The sequence below is a fragment of the Cheilinus undulatus genome, linkage group 15, assembly GCF_018320785.1.
Source record: "Cheilinus undulatus linkage group 15, ASM1832078v1, whole genome shotgun sequence".
Lineage (NCBI taxonomy): Eukaryota > Metazoa > Chordata > Actinopteri > Labriformes > Labridae > Cheilinus > Cheilinus undulatus.
In genome coordinates this window covers 40,381,889-40,406,082 of record NC_054879.1, presented here as the reverse complement: position 1 = coordinate 40,406,082, position 24,194 = coordinate 40,381,889, and the positions used below count along the sequence as shown (strand labels likewise).

The 24,194-nt window shown below is 38.7% G+C and overlaps 1 protein-coding gene and 1 pseudogene across 1 annotated transcript; one reads left to right on the top strand and one right to left on the bottom strand.

Moving 5' to 3' along the window:
• Positions 1–2,898: 2,898 nt before the first annotated feature.
• On the bottom strand, positions 2,899–8,421 carry ednrbb (endothelin receptor type Bb). Its single transcript, XM_041806380.1, has 7 exons — positions 8,005–8,421; positions 7,732–7,844; positions 7,354–7,558; positions 7,023–7,163; positions 6,799–6,932; positions 6,606–6,714; positions 2,899–3,069 (listed from the first exon to the last, which is right to left on the bottom strand). Exons 1-7 carry the CDS (start codon positions 8,419–8,421, stop codon positions 2,899–2,901), a joined length of 1,290 nt encoding a protein of 429 aa, XP_041662314.1.
• Positions 8,422–9,209: 788 nt separating this feature from the next.
• On the top strand, positions 9,210–23,595 carry LOC121522228 (annotated as a pseudogene).
• Positions 23,596–24,194: the final 599 nt, after the last annotated feature.

Below are 24,194 nucleotides of genomic sequence, written 5' to 3'. Positions count from 1 at the left end.
ATTCTTGTTTGCAAAATGTGTTACTGATTTTTGTCCCTACTGCTGTACTGTAGAAACATGGCAAAGTCCATGGAGAGGGACCCTCATTATGTATGAATAGATGGCTTTAAGTAAATAAACATAAATTGATTTCTATATTCAGGTGATCAAACACTATAATCTTAAATATTATGTTTCATTTCTGTAAAGTTTGTTCTGCTAAATGCTAATATACACATAATGAAACAGTATACAATAAAAATTAGGATGCTTTACCTTTTTATTTATTTTTTAAATCATTCAGGGTCAATATAATTTGACTGTTTTGACAAAAAAAAACCTCTTTAATGTCAAAGTGAAAACAGATTTCTACAAAGTAATGTCAATTAAACAAAAATATGTAATGTAAAACTGATTGTATAAATATTCACCCTCTTTAAAGTGACCAACCTACTTCAACAGAGGTCCAGCCAACTGGTCTCACAGTTAGTGAAAGAGAATCACCTGATTGCTGTGAATGTGTCTCAAGTTATTGTAGTATAAAGACACCTGTGTCTGGAAGGTCCAGTCACTAGTTAATCAGTATTCATGGCAACCATTACACCATGAAGATTAAAAAAACACCCCGAGCAACTCAGAGAAAAGGTGATTGAAAAGTATAAATTGGGGGATAGATACTTTACAAGCTTCAGCAGCTAAGATGGGAGAGACTCTACATACAATAACTGTCGCCTGGAAGCTTCGCCAGTCAAAGCTTTATGGGAGACTGGCAAAGAGAAAGAAACTGTTGAAGAAAACTCATCAGGTTTCCACTAAGGTTCGCCAAAAGGCATGTGGGAGACTCCATGATCAAGCAGGAGAAAGCTCTTAGGTCTGGTGACACCAGCATGTTGCTTTTAGGCCATCAGACAAGATGCTATTTTTGGCGAACACCATACACTGCACATCACTGAGAAGCATGATGGTGGCAGCATCATGCTTTGGGGATGCTTCTCAGCAGCATATCCTGGAAGGCTTGTAAAGATAGAGGGTAAAATGGGTGCAACAAAATACAGGAAGGAGGATTATTTTATTCAGTCTGCAAGAGAACTATGGCTTTGGAGAAGGTTTATTTTCCAGCAAGACAATGATTCAGAGCATACAGCAAAAGCTCCACAGACATCATTTAAAGACAACGAGGGGAATGTTCTGGAGTGGTCAAGTCAAAGCTCAGACCTCAATCCAAAAGATAAATATTTAGGCAGTCACTTATTTTATATTACATACTTTAGTTCAATTTACATTACTTTGTAGAAATATATTCACACTTTTACGTTAAAGACATTTTTTTGGTCAAAAAGCCAAATTATATTGGCAATGCTTAATTCATTAAATAAAGAAAGGGTTAAAAAAATTCCAAAGGGGTGAATATTTTTGTATAAGCCCTGTTCATGGTTAATTTCTAATAAAGGAGAGAATACCAGCCTCTAGTTCTGGAGATGTTAATGTCAAGAAAAGGATTTAAAAGGCAAATACATGACATGCTTTTGTTCACTTCCATCACTTTTAACTGAAGATCCTTTCAAGTAAAGATCAAATGTCTGAATGAGGAGAATATTGAATAACATGAATTTTTCATAGTTCACTACGCTTTTCAAATAATTGTACATGCTGTTAATTCAAATGTGAACATTTAACTTTATTTTCAGTGAGATTCCTTTAATGAAATACAAAGACATAGGAGTCAAAAGTCAGTAGATTTCATTATGCAAGATTTACATAAAGCATTTTCCATGAACTGGTTTAGAAAAAATGTGCCTGAAAATGATGAAAAGTACTATGAAATATGTTTTCTTTTAAATACTGGAGCAATCTGCAGTTCTTTAGCTGGGAAAGAAATCTTCAGTCATGTCCTTATTATACATCTTTTTCTTTAGAAGCATCTCTGGCATCACAAGTATTCACACACTTTTATTCAAACAAACTCCCGAACAAACAGTCGAGGGTTACGCTCTTTGCTTAGACAAGATAAACTTTTAATAGGCATTCCAGGGTGCAGCATCGAGACAGTTTTGCAGACTGATACGGCATTAGCGAGAAGAACAGCGCTTCTATTTGTGCTTGCCTTGTCCTGTGACAGGAAGACCTATCAGGTGCTCATCTCTACACCCCCCCACCACCTCCCCCTCCCATCCCCTCTCTCCTCCTGACCTCATTCTGTCATCTTCGTTTTCCTTCTTCCCCACTCTCAGGTCTTTTATAAAGTGTCTCCATGCATTACACATTTAACAATGCATTAAAAATAGGCCACCATCAATCAGTCATTCAGCAGCGGCGACAGAATCTACTTGTGGCGCCCATTTGATATGTTTCTCAAGGTTCAAGAAAGAACTAAAAAGTCTTAGGCGGCTGTGAATGGGAAACTTGACAGAGATAAAAAACACACATTTATGTGCTAATAATACACCGTTCCCCCTTAAAACCCACCATAATAATTTTAAATTCCCGTTTGCAGGGCTTCCGAAGGTGCCAGGATCCAGAAACAGAATCAAAATGATACACATGCAGGCGGTAAGCTGTGACAAGATTCCTGTTGATGGGTGCCAGGTTAACATCGTGCCCAAAACAGTGATTTGAGAACTGTGATGCATGATACAGGATAGGTATGAGGTATCTGATGTAATGTTTGGGAGTGAGTCAAGCCCCTGAGGGCAAATCGTCTGAACAGTCTGACTCCAGGTTGCTCATGCCAAAGCAGATGTTCAGCTGACGACAGCAGTACAAAGGACGTGTTATTCACAAGGTATTTTATATCATTAAGAAGGCACGTCAAGGTTGATCCGCCGCCTCGCCAGCTGCTTTGATAGCCCTATATGCATTTGATAAAGAAATATTTCAGACCTTAGCACTGATTTTCACAGTTCCACTTGAGGTTTTTTGCTAACACAGTAAGGTGTTCTCCTGCTCAGGTGGAGGTGTGGAAGTCTGCTTGGGAGCTTTGATGTTGCAGCTCTGCTCTGAGGCTTGATCCTGCATTCTGGACTTCAAAACAGACTGCACCTCGTCATGGGTAACAGCTTGGAGAGGGAGACACGGGCTGCACAGACATGCCTGAAGGACCACACATGCACACGCACACACAGAAAGGGAAGTTAGGTTAAGGAACAACACATTAAACATGCCTGAAAAATGGCACATTATGTGGTTTATTTATGTGTGTGGAATGCTATTTGCATGTGTTTGAATAATGACCTACAGTAAAAAGCCTTGTCGCTTTAATGTGGAATTGCTAATTGAGTGATGCCGACAGAAGTCAACAGCTCTGTTTTGTATCTGTTTGCAGGCCTGACTGCAGAATTGGCTGGGCCCCTGAAAATCCAGAGGATGGGCCCTCCCCGATTATGATTTATTAAAGATGTCAGTGCATGTGTGTTGGATCATTGGTGCAGGCATCCTGGCTGACAGTTACCTCATTTTGGAGCTCATAAATGTTTTGAGCTATTATTAGGTTCTGATGATTAAATTGTATAATCCAGAGACTTTTTAACACATTTTCACCACTTTTTCCACCCATTTGTGCCAGTAATAACTCTTTTACACTACTTTGTTTTGCTACTTTTAACCCATTTTTGCCACTTTAAATCAATTCTTGCTATTTCTGCTGCTGTACACTCATTTAACCACTCATTCTGGCCATTTTTGAAGCCTACTGTGACTGCTTTTTTGCCATTTCTAACAAATGTTTGCCATTTTAACACCTTTTTTGACAGTCATTTGCCAATTTTAACCCATATCAATAACATCTAACCTCTTTATACCATTTTTAACAGCTTTTCCCTTTCGCCACTTTTAACTCATAAAGCACCTTTATCACCACTTTTAGTAAATATTACCACCTTTGGGCACTTTTAACTCATATTGCTCATATTACTCTTTTTTTTTTTACCATTTTGAACTAAAACCACCTCTTTTTTGACACTTACAAACAATTTTTGCCGCCACCTATTGGCTTCTTTTTAACCAATTTTTGCCATTTTTTGGCCATTTAAACTTAGACCAGCCACTTTAAACCTCTTTGTGCCCTTTTAACCAATTTTCATCTTTATTTTACTACTTTAAACTCATACAGAGCATCTTCTTGCCACTGTTTGTGCCATCTTTTGCCACTTTTAACCCATTTTGCAACTTTTTAACAAATTTTTGCCCCATATAACCTCTTTACAACATCTCAAACCCATTTTCATTTTTTATTGCCATTTTTAACTCAAAAAAGCACCTCTTTGTGGAACTTAGAGACAATTTTTGCCACTTATTTACCCATTTTTGCCATTTTTTTCAACCTTTTTGTACGCTTTTAACCAATTTTCACTTCTTTTTTTAACAACTTTTAACTCATATAAAGTATCTTTGTGCCAGTGTTAGTCCAATTTTGCCACATTTTGCAACTTTTAACCCATATTAGCCACTTCTAACACTTTTATAAGATTTCAAACCCATTTTCTTTTTCTTTCTTTTTTTTTTCATTTTTGACTCAAAAAAGCACCTCTTTTTGGAACTTACAGACAATTTTTTACCTATTTGCTACTTATTTACCAATTTTTTCCAGTTTTTAGCCATTTAAACCCAGATCAGAAGCTTTTAACCTTTTTGTACACTTTTAACTAATTTTCAACTCTTTTTTTTACAACTTTTAACTCATATAAAGCATCTTTGTGCCAGTTTTAGTCCATTTTTTGCCACCTTTTGCCACTTTTAACTCATATTAGCCACTTCTAACCCTTTTATAACATTTCAAACCCATTTTCCTTTTTTTAAGCCATTTTAAACTCATAAAAGAGCCTCTTTTTAAACTTTTAGGCAATTTTTCGGTTCTTATTTGCTACTTTTTTAAACCAATTTTTGACATTTTTTGCCACATTAAAACCATGTCAGCAACTCCTAACCTCTTTATACCCTTTTAACCCATTTCACATTTTTTAAACCTGCTTTAACTGATACTTTTTTGAGCACTTTTTTTTGCCACTTTTGTTACATTTTTTCCACCTTTTTGCCACTTTTAATCCATTTTTGAAACATTTCTTGCCACTTTAAAACAAGTTTTGCCACTTTTTTCCTTTTTTTACCACATTACCACATCACCCAATTTTTTTGCATCATTTTGCAATCATTGAAATATTTTTTCTTTTAATGTTGCCTCAAGTGTCTCACATTACTTTCCAAATGGTTTAGTTCAATGTGCCCATCCACATTTTCATGGTTACCTAAAAAAGTGTTTCAAGGAAAGGGGTTTAAGGTCTATATTGTACTACTACCTAAACAAATAAAATTCATTTTTGTTGCTTTGATAAGAGTGGTTATTATTCAGGTCAAAAATCAAATCTGGTTATCACAGTTTAACTTTACAATGGACTATATTTTACCGACCTCCATGGGCCCCCTGTTAGCAGGGCCCCAGAAACCTCTCCCTCTTATCCCTTGTTATGGAGAGTTATCAGTGCATCTGTGGTGTGCCACAAGGTTCAATTTCAGGTCCACTCTTCTTTCTATTCATATACTTCCTTTAGGTTTAATCATTCACAATCATAATCTCTCTTCCTACTTTATGCTGATGACACATAGGTATAACTGCTGCTGAGACCTTCACTTACTTGTTCTCTCTTTTTATCTCTTTTTGATCCTTTAATCTTTGTTTATCTCAACAATGTTATGCATATGGTCTTTTTATATGTGTTTTTTAATCCAATCAATTATAATATATTCACATTATGTCATATTGTCTTTTTCTAGATTTTTTCATCATATAATATTCTAACTTTTTCTTGTTTATTCAACTATTTTAAAGATTGTGTCATTTAAATTCCTTTCATCTGCATTACTTTATGTTGACTTTTTGCTAAATTTTGTTCTGACTTTTTGACTTTCAATATCTCTGTTTTGTTCCACTGATAATGTATTTCATCAGCCCCAGAGTTCTACCTTTGCTGTGTCTGTTAAAGCTCTTTGTAAACATCTTTTTTTAAAGATGCTGTATAAATGAAGTTATTATTATCATTACTTTGGGCAGCCTTGTCTGTTTGTAAGGATAAAAGCAGCCCTTGATTTTACTGTCTTTTAATTCAGTAAAAAAAGACACAATGAAAGAAAAGATGTGTTGTAGAGGAGTCGCTCTTCATGCAGTCCTGTGTGCAAAAAGTCAAATCCAATCAAAGCACTCAGGTGTGGTGACAGCCAAATCAAATCAAAGTATGTTTTAGATATGTCCTTGTGAGCCCGTAATACAATAAAGGCTTTTAGAAAGAAATTTCCCTTGAAAATTGCCTTGAAGCTATGTTTTCTTCTCCCTGAACACACATCACTCTGATTCACTGACAAACTGTCTGGTAGATTGCCAAGTGTCTGTTTTTTTTTTTTTTTTCCTTTCTCCCTGACGATGTTTTTCCAGACCATTTTCACTTATTACCCCCTCGGGTCATTGCTCGCCCCAGTCTGGCCACTTTACAGACATGACTCCATATGTCCTTGATGACACATATGATAGCTCACCCAATGTGCATCAAAGTGTTCTCACCCCCCACCAGCTTTTGATTTGAACTGAATAGTGCCCTACATACGTGGAGAAACAAAATCTGCACCATGGCAAATCCTACCTTGAAGCATCTTTTAAATCTTTTGCTGACTATGTATAATGCAATCGGGTTGATGCACGAGTTGAGAGATGCCATATTGATGCCAAAGTAGTCCAGGACAAGAAAGGCACTGCAAACATACAAAGATAAACCTTAGAATAAGGCAACAACACCAAACCAGAAAGATGCAACCAAAAGCTGTCTTTATGCTTACCTCAGTAGCTGACACCTCTTAGGATCCCTCTCATCATATATGGTTAACTTAAGTATCCTGCTTAAGTATAAAGGCAACCAGCAAAGTGCAAACACGATCACAAGGCAGAAGACAGTTTTCGCAACTTCTCGTCTCTGCAAAAAGGGGAAAATAGGGTCAATATCGAAGTTGATGCTTCACCCAAATGTGCAAAAAAAAAAAGAAAAGAGCCTAAAAGTGTTAACCTGCTTGGTGTGATCGCTGAGAGTATTCTCAGTGTTTCTCAGCATTTTCCTGGTCATGAGTGCATAGAAGATGGCGGTCCAAGCCAGGGGCATGCAGAAATAGAAGCCAAAGAGCCACCAGTCTTTAGCTGATTTGTAAAACTGTTGATTAAACATGACAGAAGCCCAGAGTCAGATGGCAGCTTTTAGCCTTTATAAGATAATATTTTGACATACATGTGTATGTTTAAAAGAGCATATGCAAGAGCATGTAAGGAGAAATAATGGAAGCATCGTTTGCCTAATAACAATGGCGAATCAAGCACAGTTTGATGTTTTCATTTAATCCCACCTGCATGAATTGTGTGGTTTGCATGGGATGAAGCAGACATATTCTCAGGTGCCTGTCTTTATATTCCATAGTTATCATATCAAAGCCGACAACTTCAGGCACCGCCAGCAGAATAGAAATAACCCATATAAGAGTTATTTCGATTGCCGTCCACACTGAAACTCCAATGCCTTTGATTCGATTCCAGGACACTACAGCTCGGTATCTGCAAAATCAATCAAGGAATACTATAGCTCAGGGACTTTTTGTCTGTAACAGAGATACATTTTTTAGTTTAAGAACATTTCAAGGGCTAACGCTGAACAAATCTGTCTGCTTGATGGAACACAGATAGTCACTAGCAAGGTTGTTTTCTTGTAAGGCTGCTTATCTCCTCACCTGTCAACACTTAAAGCACATAAGCTCAGAACTGTGATTCCAACAGAGGTTTTCTGTATGAAGGGGACGAGCTTGCACAATAACAACCCAAAAGGCCAATCTTCTGCCATGAGCTGAAACAACAGAGACCAATTTTCAGTGTAAAAAAAAAAAAGCACACACACTAACAATCAATTCAAGGTGAGATTGAAGTTTTAAATGGATCAAAAGAGCAGGAAAAGGAGCAGCATTGTTTTCTCTTTGTAATTGCACAGTATGAGGTGAGTAACTCACCCTGTACGCATTGATTGGTATGTCTATCACAATGTGGAGCAGATCGCCCAAAGCAAGACTCGCGATGAGAATATTTGGTCCGCTCCTCATGCATTTGTTTACGTATATGATTCTCAGCAAGGCCGAATTCCCCACGATGCCAACCACAAAAACAACAAGAGACACCACGGTATTGATGTATTTGAAGGCGCTTCTGATTCCAGCCGGCTCCAGGCACATAGGAGGGTGCTGTGTTTTTGGTCCTGCTACTTGGGGTGGATGAATTGAGCTGTTGGATTTCTGTTTTTCCAGTATTAAAAGAGCAGGGGAGGCCGTTTCTGAGAGTGGGATTACAGGGGATGGCTCTGAATGCTGATCAGAAGCTTCGCCTGCGATGAAAATATTTCCCAAACAAAGAATAAGAGCTAGGGTCCACATTGTTGATGGTATTCTCAAAAGGCTGAGAGGTTATTTTGCCTTCACTACCCTGGAAATAAGAGCGGAAATAATTAGCACAGCATCTTAACCTTTAGATTTAAAGCAAGACATGCAGGTAGAGGATTATTCAATTTACTTATCAGCAGCAGTGAATGAAAAGCTTAGATAAAAATATGAAACATGGCATTATGCCAGCTTACCTGTTTATGTACACATACAAATCCTGCATAAAAGAGTCTCTCTAATGCCTTAGAAACAGGCAGTGTGCAAACACAAAGAGCTGCTCTACTACTACTCTACCACACTGGCTTTAAATACGTGAACCCAGCAGAGAGAAATCAGGATTTATAGACCACGGTATTGTTGACAGTGTTAGTCATGGATCTGTCAGTAGTGACTGTAATTACTCCCCTTGATGCATCATCCCCAATGAAAGGATGGCGTTGAAGTGTATTGTCTGTTATCCCAGTGAGATCATTTTATGGGATTTAGTAAGGACAGTATGTCATGGTTGCATCTTTCACTAAAAAATTGTGTTATCATTTTGGACATTGAAATTCCAACCAAGTTTCAGCCACCATAAATCAATCTAGAAGTTATCATAAGGTAGTGGATAAGCTTCAAGAAAGCTGTATTCTGCAGCTTTAACAGTTTGGATGTAGATGAACTTAATGCAAAACTGCCGGGCAACTGCACTTGAACAAAAATGATACAAATGTAGCCGTGCATTATTCAGTGACTGTCCTCAAGAGATTTTGCTTCACTTGACATATCACGTTCCTTAAAAGATGAGTCAGTCTCAATCCTACCGGAGAGATACTGCTTCTGCATCTCCTGAGAGTCCTGAAGAAGGTGACTTCTCCCAACGACAGCTCTGTGACAACTCAGAGAGCCTGAAGGAAGCACGAGACATGTGACGACCAGAAAGATGCCATTGTTAATATCCTACCTGACAACTTCTCCAGCTTTTTCTTTTGAACGCTCATATCTGTGCTCCGCTAGCAACAAATGACCTTGGGAAACTGTGCTGGCGTGCTTCCAAAGGAAGAACAACCGATTAAGAAAAGTGAGTTGGTTGAGTTGGGAATGAAAATGTGTTACGCCTGTGCACAGCCATGACGTCTATATACTCTAGGTACCATAGTCTGCCATACGGGCCAGTGGAGAGAACCAAGATACTACACTACAGTACATTACAGATAAAACAAGGAGCTGTAAGGAGGATTTTATCTACAGGACATTTGAGCATCATCTTTGCTACATATTAGCTACATAACTGCACTCAGTATTTCCTTAGAATTCTGTCAAATTGACCCCAATTGTTGTAATACTTGCAAGTCTTAAGCACAAGCGTCTGATAGTATTAGACAGTAATGGTTTAAGTGGTTAAAAGCTTGTCAACTGGCAAAAATCTGAAATATACTGTACATCAAATGCGCAGAAATTTGTTTCATATATCTGTGTGATGCTACATATAACTTATCAAACTGGTGTGCACTGATGCAATCTAGATGTGAATTTGGACAACAATATATTATTATGCAGCCAGACCTGCCCACAGATTTAGCTGGGCCCCTGGCAAACCCAGTAAATGGTTCCTTCCCAGTATAGTATCATTGCATGTGTGTTGGATCAGTAGCACTGGTGCTAGCATCATGGCTAACAGTCATCTCATTTTGGAGCTGAAAAGTGTTTCAAACTATCATTTGATTCTGAGGTTGTATTATTTATTAGTATCACTTTTTAACCACTTTTCCCACCCATTTTTGCCACTATCATATCACACTTTTAGTCTCATTTGTGCAATTTTTACCCAACACTTGCTACCATTTTTTAATCACAGTTTAGCCCCTTTTCATCACTTTTCCCACCCATTTTTGCCGCTGTGTTCCATATTTTTCCCCTTTAAATCCATTTTAACTACATTTAAAATCCCATTTTAGCACCTTTCTCCCCATTTCTGCGATTTTTAATCATCTTTGCCCATTTCTGCCTATTGCTGCCTCTGTTGACCCATTATTGCCACTATTAACTCATTTCACTACTTTTTTAGCCAATTTTGACCACATTTGTTTTGCCCATTTTTGACACTCTTAACCTGCTTTCGCCACTTTTAACTCTTTTCTGCTGTTTTTAAAATGCCATTTCATTTTTCCAGCCATTTATTATTATTTTTTTTTGCCATTTTAATCCATTCTGATTCTGTTTTAAGAAAAAAAGGGTTTATACTTTTAAGAAGGCTATGTACTTAGGTACAAATTAAAAAAAAATTCAGGTTTTTTTATTTATCCATTTATTTGTCAGGGACACTATATAAGCATTGCTGCATGTAATTACAGTGCAACCGATGCAATGTATAAAAAACATCTAGCTGTAGCTAATTTGCAGTCCTTGTCCCTGATTAGGCTTTTAAGAAATAACACATATGATACAACAGAATAAAATGGACATAAAAGACTAACAATGGCAGTAGACATAAATGAACAACCACCAAAAATTCAGGTAAATAATAATATGAATATCACAGCTAAACTTTATGATGGACCATGATTTTGCTGACCTGGGAGGCCTTGACAACAGCAAGAAAACAACTTTAGTTATGGTTCCATGATTTGAATTATATATATATTTTCTTTTTTTTTTCTGTCCTTTTTTTTTTTTTTTTTTTTTTTTTTTTAGTCAGGGCACAGATGGCCTGTTAGGTCACACCCCATGCCCAGGCGGCCTGAGTTCAAGTGTGGCCTGTGGCCTCTTTTCACTTGCCCCTCCCCCACTTTCTTATTCCTGTTTCTGACTCTATTTACTGACCTCCTCTATCAAATGAAGGCATAAAAAGCCAAAACAAAGATTAAATACTGATACTGAAAAAATATATATACTGTATGTATAACTATGGCTATGGTGTGCCTTGAGATTCTGGCTTGATCTTAAATCTGCTTTGGGGGAAAAAAAGGGTGAAAACCAATGGCCTATCGTATGGTTTGGTTTAAGATGTGGGCCACTCCTCCCACTTGCATAAACGTTAAGTACGTAATAATGTCAGAAATCTTTACCTAGCTAGCTTAGCTAAATACCAAACCACCTTGACTAGCTAACCCTAGAGTTTCTTCTCAGATTGATCTGATTTTCGTATTGTAAATAATTATCAAAGGAAACCAATTATCCTGGGCTAAAATGAAGAGATAAATAGGCTGTTAATGTAGCTTTAGCTTTACCTTATTAACCACTTTTAGCCTTTAAAAAAAAGCTAAAAAAAATAAAGAAAACCTCACATTTTCAACAAAAACGAGCGACAATTCTGATGAAATAAATGTACCATTGTTATCCTCCTGGTCAAAATGGAATACAGAAATGTTTTTGTCTATCATGTCTAGCTACCTGGTGGTGGAGGTTAAAAGGTACTAGCGAAAAAACAACAGCCTAAGAGTAGAAAAGGGGGTATAAAAGGCTAAACTGGCAGTGTGCTGTTAGCTAGGTGACCAGATATATCTAAACTTTTAATTATTTATGTTTTTCTCTTGTTTAAAGTCTGCTAAATATCTGCTCCACAGTTAGCAACAGATAAGCCTAGCTACCTTAGTGAGATAGCTTATTTAGCAGTTTGTCTGTTGCATGAGGCTAGAATCAGTTAGTATTTCTCTCTAGTCATAAGAGTTGTCCTGTAAAAGATTTCTTTTATATTCTGTCCTACAGTGCAGTCTAGACTCACCAGAGTTCACTGAGGTAACGTTACACATGCTGGATGGTAGACTCATTACTTTGGTGAGCAGTCAGACCCAGACAGATTGGGAAAGGGTGGAGCAGAGGCTCTCTGTCAGCTGTCAAGGTAAGCCGTGTCATCAGTTTAGGTGTGAAGGGGTCACTTGTTCCTGCCCCTACTTGACGCTCATGACTTAGACATCTGTCAAATTCCCAATTATTCCTCACTATTGTAGATCAAAAGAAAATTGAAGATCCCCTTAGCTTACAGTTGCAGAAAAAGAGAGTGTGGACCCTGAATCTACAGGGGTAGTCTGCTCTGTGATATAATAATGAATAACACATTAGTCAGGAAAGGAGACTGTGTTAAAACAGCAACACGCATGCTGGTAGAGATGCAAAATCCTTTTGGTCAAGTGCAGGCTGCAAGTAGCATTTTGAGACTTTGTTTTCAGAGCAAAGATTGTATTTTAGCTTCTTGTATGTCACTATTACATTTATTTAATGCTAGTTTTTACTCATTCTTTAACACAACTCAGGTACAAATGTTGTACTTTATTTTTACTACTTAACAGTCAAATTTCTTGTTGTGCCACAGATTCTTGTTTTTATTCTTTAAAAAAATGAGATATGTAGCTACATAGCTAATGTAGCTATATAGCTAAAGCTACACTGCCAAAGCAGTCATGTAAGCTACGTATCCAAGTTAGCTTTGGTTACTTTTGTTAAAGCTACCTTAGCTATAGACAACTGAACTTTGAAGCTAATGTAGCTATGTCAGCCAAAATAGCCAAAGCTATGCTAGCTTTATCAGTGTTGGCTAAAGCTGACATTGCTAAAGCTTACTAAGCTACATTGGCGTATGCAGTAACTTTAATTATGTAGCTAGCTTAGCTAACATAGCTAAAGCAAAGTCACAAAGCAGCTATGTAAACAGCATATCTACGTAGCTAAGTCAGCTTTATCTTGGTTTGCTAAAACACAAGTTGCTAAAGCTATTTTAGCTATATTGGCTAATGTAGTAAACTTAATTATGTAGCTAGCTCAGGTAATGTAGCTAAAGCAAAGTCACAAGGCAGCTATGTACACTACATATCTACATAGCTAAGTCAGCTTTAGCTAGGTTTGCTGAAGCCCAAGTTGCTAAATCTAACTTAGCTACACTGGCTCCTGTAGTTATGCTAATTATGTAGCTAGCTCAGGTAATGCAGCTAAAGCAAAGTCACAAGGCAGCTATGTAAACTACATATCTACGTAGCTAAGTCAGCTTTAGCTGGGTTTGCTGAAGCCCAAGTTGCTAAAGCTAACTTAACTACACTAGTTCCTGCAGTTATGTTAATTATGTAGCTAGCTCCACTAATGTAGCTAAAGCAAAGTCACAAGGCAGCTACGTACACTACATATCTATGTAGCTAAGTCAGCTTTAGCTGGGTTTTCTGAAGCCCAAGTTGCTAAAGCTAACTTAACTACACTAGCTTCTGTAGTTATGTTAATTATGTAGCCAGCTCTGCTAATGTAGCTAAAGCAAAGTCACAAGGCAGCTATGTAAACTACATATCTACGTAGCTAAGTCAGCTTTAGCTGGGTTTGCTGAAACACAAGTTGCTAAAGCTAACTTAACTACACTAGTTCCTGCAGTTATGTTAATTATGTAGCTAGCTCCACTAATGTAGCTAAAGCAAAGTCACAAGGCAGCTACGTACACTACATATCTATGTAGCTAAGTCAGCTTTAGCTGGGTTTGCTGAAGCCCAAGTTGCTAAAGCTAACTTAACTACACTAGCTTCTGTAGTTATGTTAATTATGTAGCCAGCTCTGCTAATGTAGCTAAAGCAAAGTCACAAGGCAGCTATGTAAACTACATATCTACATAGCTAAAATCAGCTTTAGCTGGGTTTGTTAAAGTACAAGTTGCTCGAGCTCTTTTAGTTACATTGGCTCATGTAGTAATGTTAATTATGTAGCTAGCTCTGCTAATGTAGCTAAAGAAAAGTCACAAGGCAGCTATGTAAACGATATATCTACGTAGCTCAGTCAGCTTTAGTCAGGTTTGCTAAGGCCCAAGTAGCTCCAGCTAACTTAGCTACATTGGCTCATGTAGTAATGTTAATTATGTAGCTAGCTCTGCTAATGTAGCTAAAGAAAAGTCACAAGGCAGCTATGTAAACGATATATCTACGTAGCTCAGTCAGCTTTAGCCAGGTTTGCTAAGGCCCAAGTACTTCCTTCCTTTCAGAGACATAGGGTGTCTGCAGTTAGACCCCTGTTGAAACTGTTAGCACCAATGAGCTCCAGCTGCACTCCTTGTAATCTGGGCATGGGTCAGAATAAATCAAATTTTCTGTACTCATAATCAACTGAAAGGCATGTCTGAGTACTTTTTGCTCTGACAAGCGTAAATGTACGTGTACTTTAGCATAGATATGAATTATGACATTAACTAGCCTTCTGCTGTATGAAAGTGAATACACAAACCAAAGATTGTGTCTCTGCTTCACAGTCGTTTTTCACAAAGAGATTCTAATATAGTCTTGGAATCATTGTTTATCTATTCTGTGTTCTATACATGTTGGATATTAATAACTATCATATGTTTCCTACATCCAGCAGTCAGTAGGAGCTCTGCTTCTTATTGTCCATACAGAGGAAAAGATGTACCAGATAAGGAGTTCATGTCCACCTCTGGCTCATAGCAGACAAGCCAGAGCCAAAACAAACTCTTCACATTTGAAAGGTACAGTGGAGCCTGTGCTGTATCTCTATATTGCTCATAGTACCTGGAAATGACAGTGATGGCCTTTTTCATTTTCCAAAAGTAATATCAGTGTGGGGAAGCTATAATATCAGAGGAGGAGAGGTGATAGTGAACATTTTTTCCCCTGCACTGTGGGTTTTGCAGGTTGTGAATCTTGTTTAGTGCTTCTCTTGCCAGCAGCTCTGTCAAACACTGAAAGTGATTTAATTAGAAATAACTGTTCAGAAAAAAATGATCAAAATTCTTAAAGGTTAATGAGGGAAGCACTGTCAGTTAAAAATGGAGATAGCGAAATGTGCAGTGTCGAAATTTTCTTTGACTCTGTTCTTTTGCTTTGAGCAAGCTAAACAAATGTCAAGGCTGAGAAATTGGCACGGAAGGAGTTAGATGGAGAGATTGATGTGAACTCTCATGCACCCATCACGAGTGAGGAGGAGAGGGGAGCTGCTTTGAAGATGGTAAGACAGAGGTGTGCAATGTGCAAGTCCTGACCACTCTGCATTCATTTAGAGCTATGTCCATGTCCGATTAGAGCCAGTACGTTTTACTGTACTGTATCTGCAGCGTGTACCCTGCAGATACTGTAGTTAGTCTGCTCTTTTCTCTTTAGTTTTGCTATGGCAACAATAAATATGCCTCTAAAGGTGCAGTATGTTGAACTTGCATACTGAAATGTCTAAATTAATAAGAAAATACAGTGCCTATAAAAAGTATTCACCTCCTTAGATGTTTCACCCTGTTACTGATTTTATGAATCAATAATGATCAATATAATTTTGCTTTTTAATTGAAAATTTTTACAAAAAAGACTTTTTTATATCCAAGTGAAAAAAGACTTGTACAAAGTAATGTTGATTAACCAAAAATATGTAATGATAAATTTAAAAAAATGCCTTTAAAATTACCCAAAAACTGCCATTTTGATACATTTTTCTGAAAGGGCCTAAATTTAATAAAAAAAATCCAAGAAAACTGAAGAAAATTTTCAGGTAAAATCCACTCAAAATTCCAAGGCAAATTCTCAAAAATAAATAAATTACCCCCAAAATTCCATGGCAAATTCAGGACAATTATTAAAAAGAATATCCCCACTCAAATTTTCAATAAAATGTCTGATTTTCAAAATAAATTTCCCAAGTTCCCATGAAAGTATAAAAAATGTCAACACTTTACAGCACACCCAGCCAAAGCGTATTCTCCAGACATCCCAACCAAATTATTACTCAAGTTCTCGTGAAAACTAGAATATTTAGAGTCCCTGGAGGTTAAACAATGACAAAGGATGGAGGAAAGGAAACTGGCACTCAAACATGAGCTGGCTACCAAGGCTAACCTAAAAGTGTCGTTTCATAGCACAGGGGTTTATTTGGTTGAAAGTCTATCACTGTTTGAATTTAAAGTATGTATGTGACAAAATGAGGATAGTTTTTATATGTTAGAGGGGCTCAGCTAGCCTCTTAGCTCTGTACAAGACTCCTAAAGACTCTTATCTCCCTTCATCTGACCAGGTGACACTAGGAGGCCTACAGGTGGAGTATTTGTGATAGTGATTCCCTCCATGCCAGGTATATCGGCTAAACTGTGGCAAAACAAATCACTTTTTGTAATGTGTTTTCTGAAGATAAATTCAGTGTAGAGTTCCATTTATAGCTGTAAAGTACTTGCTTTTGTCCATTCCCATCTTTCCTGATGGTTGTCTCCCACTTCCTGACCCCCAATGGACAATTGGGATCATGTGATTGCTGATAACCTATACTATGTGTGTAAATGTCATTCTGACTATACCCTGAAAAGACATTTTTACAATGTCTGCAAACAGTAACTTCAATATCTGATGCAATTTGAGACACTGCATATCTAAGCAAACCTTAAAAAGTCCTGTTGAATAGGCACAGTCTTTAATCTTTCTCATTGACAAAATATCAATAAATGGATATTCCCCCTTGCCTGTCCAGGCTGCAGGGAGATCAAACAAAAACACTCTAAAGGCTGTCGAAAGAGATTCCCCACATCAATGATGAGAGCCACATCCCTGAGATACACATCAAAAATACTACTGACATGTTTACACTGCAGGAAGAGACAGATGGTGAGCCAAAGGTGCGTTTGAAGCTATGTTTTCATGAAGACATTCCTGCTGCTGTAGCCTCACCTAAACCGGTGTTTAATCATCGGCACATTCAACAGACATGTCGTAAATAACAACTATTTCGAGCCACCTCTGAAAGAAGCAATCAAGAAGTTCTACAAAAGTGGGAAATGTTTTCTCACCTTGACCTGAAAGGAAAGGGTAATGTTTTGAATCCTTTTAAGCAGTGCACAAAGTGGAAGATCAAGGACTAGGTCATAGGACTTAATGAGAGGCTGCGCTCTTGTTCCCTTTGATAAATGGTTTGTACAGTGTTAATGATCCTTAATAGACAAAGTTATCCCTCTGGGAAAGCAGCCATTATAATATCCTCTGCAGAAGCGGCTGACTTCACTTACATAATCCTTGAGGACAAGGACGTAGCGCCCAACATCAAAGGCATTTACACAAATAAAGGACAGTGCACATGCTACCATCCCTTAGGAGTATGCTAATCTTTAATCCATAACATCTGTTAATTATAATAATTTCACAAAAATATCACAAAATATTGAATTCACTAGAATGAATAGCTGCACAGTTTGGGGATCCTTTTTCTATTCAGTATCTTGAAGGCATTTAAATAAGAACATGCACTTGATCAACTTAGCTAAGCATTAAATATCAACTGGAAAACACTGTTTGCATTGTAGGAGTTGCAGTCAAAGACTGTTTACAAAGAGCTGTAGTTGCATGGTGACGTGGATGTTCCTTGAAGGAGGACAAAAGCCCTTTACAAATTGCTAAAGCATCACCATAACAAAGTCCCTCCATCATTACACCTTTTACAAATTGCACCCATAAGTGCCCTGGTGTAAGGGTTCACAGTGCATTACAACACTGCAGAAGCATGACATGCAAGAGGTGTAAACAAACAGCAGGAGCTTCACACACACACTCACACACAGCGCTGTGCAGCTTTGACGGTGTTCTGTCATGTTGTGCTGCCTTGTTGAAAAATGTAACTGTAGCCGGCAGATATGCTCGCAGAAAGGGCTGGGCCCCTAAATAGCACAGTTAACAGGCTGTGATGTATTATTACTGTATTAACAAGAGAGTTCTCGATCAGTAGCGCTGGCTGGAGCTTACATAGCCAAATTACTGAGTTTAATTTACCTGCAGTGCCCACATTGTATATATTACAAAAAGGGTCATAGCATTTTAAGTAAAGGTGGTTTACTTTTAAGAAGAAGATAGTTTTACTGAAGCTACAGTAAATGTCATGTATATCTTTGTTGCATTGATAATAATGGTGGGAATTTAGGTAAAAAAAAAAAAAATTGAACATATGTATCTTTACAGCAAACCATGTTTTGCTGACCTCCATGGGCCCCTGCATGCATGCAGATGGGCCCCAGAAAGTTTTTCCCTTTTTCCACCTTATGGGCAGCCTTGATAATAGTCACGATAGCAGAGGCTTTTTTCTCGTGTATTCTCATTGGCAGGGAAGAAAAGCTCACCGGCGCCGTCCAGTGGGCGTCAAAACGATTAACTCCGTCATTTTTTAGGAACCAGCAATAGCTGGTGGTGTTTCCCTTACCCCCCATTTCCACATACAGCGACCGCACTACGATCAGCTGGCGAATTGTACTGCGGAGCACATCGCTCCCTCTCTGGTCTATTAGAGCATTTCCAACAACTGGCGCTCCAGACTGGCAGAGGCGCATGCCTGGAGCGCCACTTCACCCCACTTCGTTCGAGATACGCTGCAGGTCTATTTTCAGTGCTGGCTGTTGCCAAACTGTGTCAATACCCGTCAATCAGAAAGGAAGTCACAAGTATAGACTTTCCGGTTCTTTCAAAATACAACACAATGCACAGACTCCCAATTATCATCACTGTATCAACTTTATGTCTCATCCTGCAGCGAGAGCGAAGGGTCACAAGAGGTCAGTGGGTCACAGAGCTACAACGGCGCCATTGACGAGGAAAAGTTCACTTTTGAGGACATTTAGCCAAAGAATTTTATATAAAACCACAGATCCTTTAAGCAAACATTAATCCTTTGACTTCCTTGTGTACTCACTCAATCGCAGAAGCAATAATATCATGGACTTTTACCGAAAAGGATGATAAATTAAGCCCAAAAGGTAAATTTATCCGCTGTTGGCATACTATTCCTGCGTGAACTTGCAGTTCTCCCATGATCTCTGCCTGCTGATCAGGGCTGCATGCCTTGGCCTAGTGCTGTATACTTGCTTCCAGTGAGCGAGGTTGCTCGCCTTCATTCAAACCAAACCCGCGGCTCTTCAGTGCGCAGCACATTCATCCTATGAGGAAATTGCGGGTTAGAGAGCAACTGTTTTGTCCATCTTGCTTCTATTGTTTTTTCACTTACCCAATGAGGCGGGGAGGTGATCCCTGAGCTGACTTGCAGCTCTAGTATCAAGTACCCGGTCCAGCAGTGGCTGGTGGAGTTTGACTCTTGACGCACTTCTCTTGATGTGTCAGCGTGAGCCACATCAAATGACACGACGCGCCGGTCGAGCGCCAGTGTGTTTTGGGCTTAGCATTTTTTTGTTACCTTGACATGTTTGGACTAACCTGACACACCATATGACTGTCATCTGGGAAACCTCACGTGCAAGGTGTTTCGGAATGGCAGGACTTTACAAAAAGTTCTGGAAAGGTGATTGGACAAATGTTCGTACGTTTAAATGTTGTCTTTCATAATCAATATAGGGACAAGACAAACTGAGGTGGTGGGCGTGCACGTCTTTTGTTAGTAACATGACCTCGGCAAACAGGTGACTTGAATGGTGGAGCTAGTAGGTGGAGAAAACTCATGCTGATGCCAGTCGGGACTCAGAGGAAGTGCAAAAACATGTCCTCTGATCAACCTGCTGCTGAAGCTACATCTAAGCTTATCGCTACAGCAGCAGCCACTATATATGCTGTTTCTGTGTCGTCCTTTGCTCTTTTTTTCAGAAAGAAATGCTGTCCAGTTCTGATAATGCGTGCTAATTGCTACACGGGTGGCAGCTGTGCTACTGGCTTTCAGTACAACTAAACCCCACCCCTAGCTACTGCTTTGTTCTCCCCAAATGACGCTGATTGGTCAGGTTCGTACTCAGACCTGGCACAAGATGGGAGCTTTGCAAGATGGATCTACCTGATGACAGATGTGGAATCCATCTGCTTGGCTCGGCTGTTTTGACTGCTAACTTCCTGCTGTCTTCTTGCATGTGGAAGAAGGAACACAGGTGGCCCTCAGTTCAAGTGAGAATATGATGCACAGCAACAGACGTTGGGACAGAAAGGATAGGGGAAAACACCTCAAAAGTGAGGGGCTAACATGTTGCCCATACCTGGGAGGCTGTCCTCCAGAGGAAACCATGGGGCAGAGTTGTCCTGTAAATTGTCATTCAGCCAAACCTAAGATCAGCTGATAAGACACGTCACAGCCACATCACATGACTCCTCTGAGGAAGATGGCTGAAAGTTAGCAGTCGAAACATGTCAAGGTAACAAAAACACTACTGTCAGTAAGAACACAGAATTAAATTAGATCTTGTGGAGATGGTATAAATCTGCTTGGACTATGAGAGCAGAGGCTGTTTCCAATATCAAATAATGCTACTAGAACAAAATAACTTCACTCAAAGCACATTGTCAGAGTATGGGGACAAGTGGTAGTACTCTATTATTTAAGATTTCATGGTTAAGCGTATCTCAATGGACAATTTCCCCCTATAAATTGATGCTGCCAGTACAGAGTCCCTTTAAAACACCAAGACTCACTGCATCAGCTCTGTAAGTGAATAGAGGGATGCTTTGATACTCCGTAGTAAAAATTTTATTTTAGAATTTAGAGGAAGAATATCTGGATAGATGGATTTAATAATGCTCCTTGAACTGAATACAGCCCATTCGGATGGCTACTACTATTTTATAGAACCCAAGGTCTGATATTACACATTACCCCTGTCTCTCCCTCTGGTTACACCTTTTTTTTGCCAGCTCATAGTTGGAGCGACTTCACTTCACTATTCCACCTCCACATTGCAGACGAGGCGTCACAGGGGGGAAAATATCACACATAACAATGAAAGTATGTAAGTGACAAAAGACTCAGACAAAAAGATGCTCAGGCATGTAAGTCTCAATTTTAAAATGGCATCATGAAGCTTTTTAAATTCAGGTTAAATATTTGAGACATAAAATTTAGTCAGTGCACTTTTAAGGCAGCTCAAGGTGACACAGGCCAGCTGTTTTTATTATAAGCTAAACTTACAAAACTGACTACCTAAATACATAAAACAGACAGATCTGTGTTATCAGTGATCTTATATATAGTACCTATAAAAAGTATTCAACCCCTTGGGTTTACCCTTTTATTGATCTTTTTAAGAATAAAACTAACTATTTTCTATACCGCTTATACACCAGTCAATCACAGAGCTGACATGTAGACAGACAACCAGGCACGCTCACACTCACACCTATGGCCATTTTAGAGTGATCAATTAACCTGATAAGCATGTTTTGGTGGTGGGAGGAAGCCGGAGAACCCAGAGAGAACCCACGCATGCATGGGGAGAACATGCAAACCCCACAGAGAAAGGCCCTGACTGGGAAGCGACCCAGGGACCTTCTTACTGTGAGGCAACAGCGCTAACCCCTGTGCCGCTGTGCAACTCTTTAATCAAATATGGTTGACGTACTTTTTGGACTTAAAGGTTTTTTAAAAATCCTTAATGTCGAAGTTAAAAGATTTCTACAAAGTACTGTCAATTAAAAAAAGATATGTTATGCAAAATAAGTGCTAGTAGTCTCACAATTAGTGAGGGATCAACTTAGTGCAGTGAATGTGTCTCAAGTGATTGCAGTATATAGACACCTGTGTCTGGAATGTCCAATCAATGGTTAATCAGTATTCCTGGCTACCATTACACTGTGAAGACAAAAGAACACCCTAAGCAACTCAAAGAAAAAGTTATTGAAAAGTATAAGTCAGGAGATGGATACAAAAAATTGCCAAGGCACTGAATTACAGCTAAATCCATCATCAAGAAAAGGAAGGTATATGGCACATGTGTAAATCTGCCTCAATCAGGCTGTCCTCACAAACTGAGTGATCATGCAAGAAGGAGACTAGTGAGAGAGACTACCAAGACACTCATGACTACTCTGAAGGAGTTACAGGCATCAGCAGCTGTTGGCCGGGTTCTTCATTAGTCAAAGCTTTATCGGCGAGAGGCAAAAAGAAAGCCAATGTTGAAGAAAATGTATTAAATTGACTAGAGTTCTCAAAAAGGCATGCGGGAGACTCCATGGTCAAGTGGAAAAAAGTTCTTTGGTCTGATGAGACCAAAATAGTGCGTTTTGGCCATGAGACATGATGTTATGTCTGGCAGACACCAAACACTGCACATCACCACTGTGAAACACGAATAATACAATAATACAACAAAATATCACAAAATCCTTGGGGACAATCTTATTCAATCCGTAAGGGAAGTCTGCCTTGGGAGAATATTTATTTTCCAGCAAGACAATGACCCGACAATGACCTGCATACAGCAAAAGCTACATGGAAATAGTTTAATGTGCAAGCATGTTTAAGTCCTATACACACAGACTCAGTGCTATGATTGCAGCCAAAGGTGCATCTACTAAATACTGACTTGTAGGGGGTGAATATTTTTGCTGTCACTTAGTTTAAATTATGTATTTTCATTTAACTGACATTACTTTGTAGAAATCTGTTTTTACTTTGACATTTAAGTGTTTCTTTTTACCCCCCCCTCAAAAAAAGCCAAATTATATTGACCATGATCGGTTTATAAAATCAAATAAAGGGTAAAATATCCAAGGGGATAAATACTTTAATCGGCACTATAACACTACGCAAAGAAGCAATAATGTCTATTTTTAGACCTTCAAAGTGTCAGACATTTTTACCAAAGGTAGTTTCTTTTTGATTAACTTGCTGCTCTCATGCTAAAGGTCAGGCTGTGTTTATAGCAGCTTTCTCTGCTGTGTTGAGGGCTGAATCAGATGCTGGGACTGATCTGAAATAGGAACTTTTTGACCCAGATGCGCACAGCTCTCCATTCAAGTCTGTAATCTTTGCCTTGGGCCTGCAGACCAGTGTGAGTACATCACCTTTACATATCAGCAACTGCACTTCACATTGAGATAAAGGTTTGCAATGATAAATGCACTCTGCATGCACATGCAGTGATTTACTAACTACTTTCTAGGAGTCTCTCTATAATGCATACAAAATAGGAGCCTCAGTATCAAACAGTGTGCAGCAAATTACTGCAGCGATTAATGCAATACATGCTCAAAAACGATGGATGTTTTTTTTTAAAGAGAGGTGTATTTGTCTTTTTTCTATTAATGCAGCTCGTTTATCCAAAGAGCCATGACAAGCCCAGGGCAAGACGTTCTGGAGAGATATATCCAAATGAAGAGCTAACAGATTTACTCTCTGCTCGACCGGATCTGGACCTGAATGTCCCACCAGCCTGCAAATCTGAACAACATTAAACCACATTACAGTTTCATTGCCTCCACGCGGCGGCTTAGCAGACAAATGGAAAAGGAGAAGACGCAGATAAAGATAAAGGCCCATCTAAATTAAGCGAGAATTGGCAGAAGCTCATATCATTTATGTCTGTGTTACAGTTTACAGCCTATATTATTTAAAGCCTCTTCAGTATTTGCTGCTTATAGTCGTTCACTCTTACTATCAGACTGTAAAGGGCTTGAGCTCTTTGACTCTTTATAGGAGATTTATGGATGACTGGGTCAATTGTTTTTGGCTGTGCAGACATTTTAGTTAGCATTAATGTCAGTTTATAGTTGAAATGTCCTGCTAACATCAGCTTTGGAGAGAAATTGAATTATGGTGAGGATGAAGCCAAGGTTGCCTTTGTTAACAGCTGTATTGTGAGAGATCACAGCGGGCGCTTTGATTTCTAAGAGATCTGCTATGAAAGATAACTGCTAAATGGTTGTTTCAAGGAATGAAACAAGATGCCAAAGGCATGAATGGTAAGTTTAAAAAGGGATATCCAGGAAAATATCTCTCATAACAGCTCACCTTAAATCAACAACAGCTGGCTTGATATCTCAGAGAGATCTTGTCCTTGGGTGTTTCAACTGCAAACAGGTCGGCTACACTTCCCAGAAGCAACACAAAACCATAAGCTCAAATATTAACTTTGTATCAGACATTAA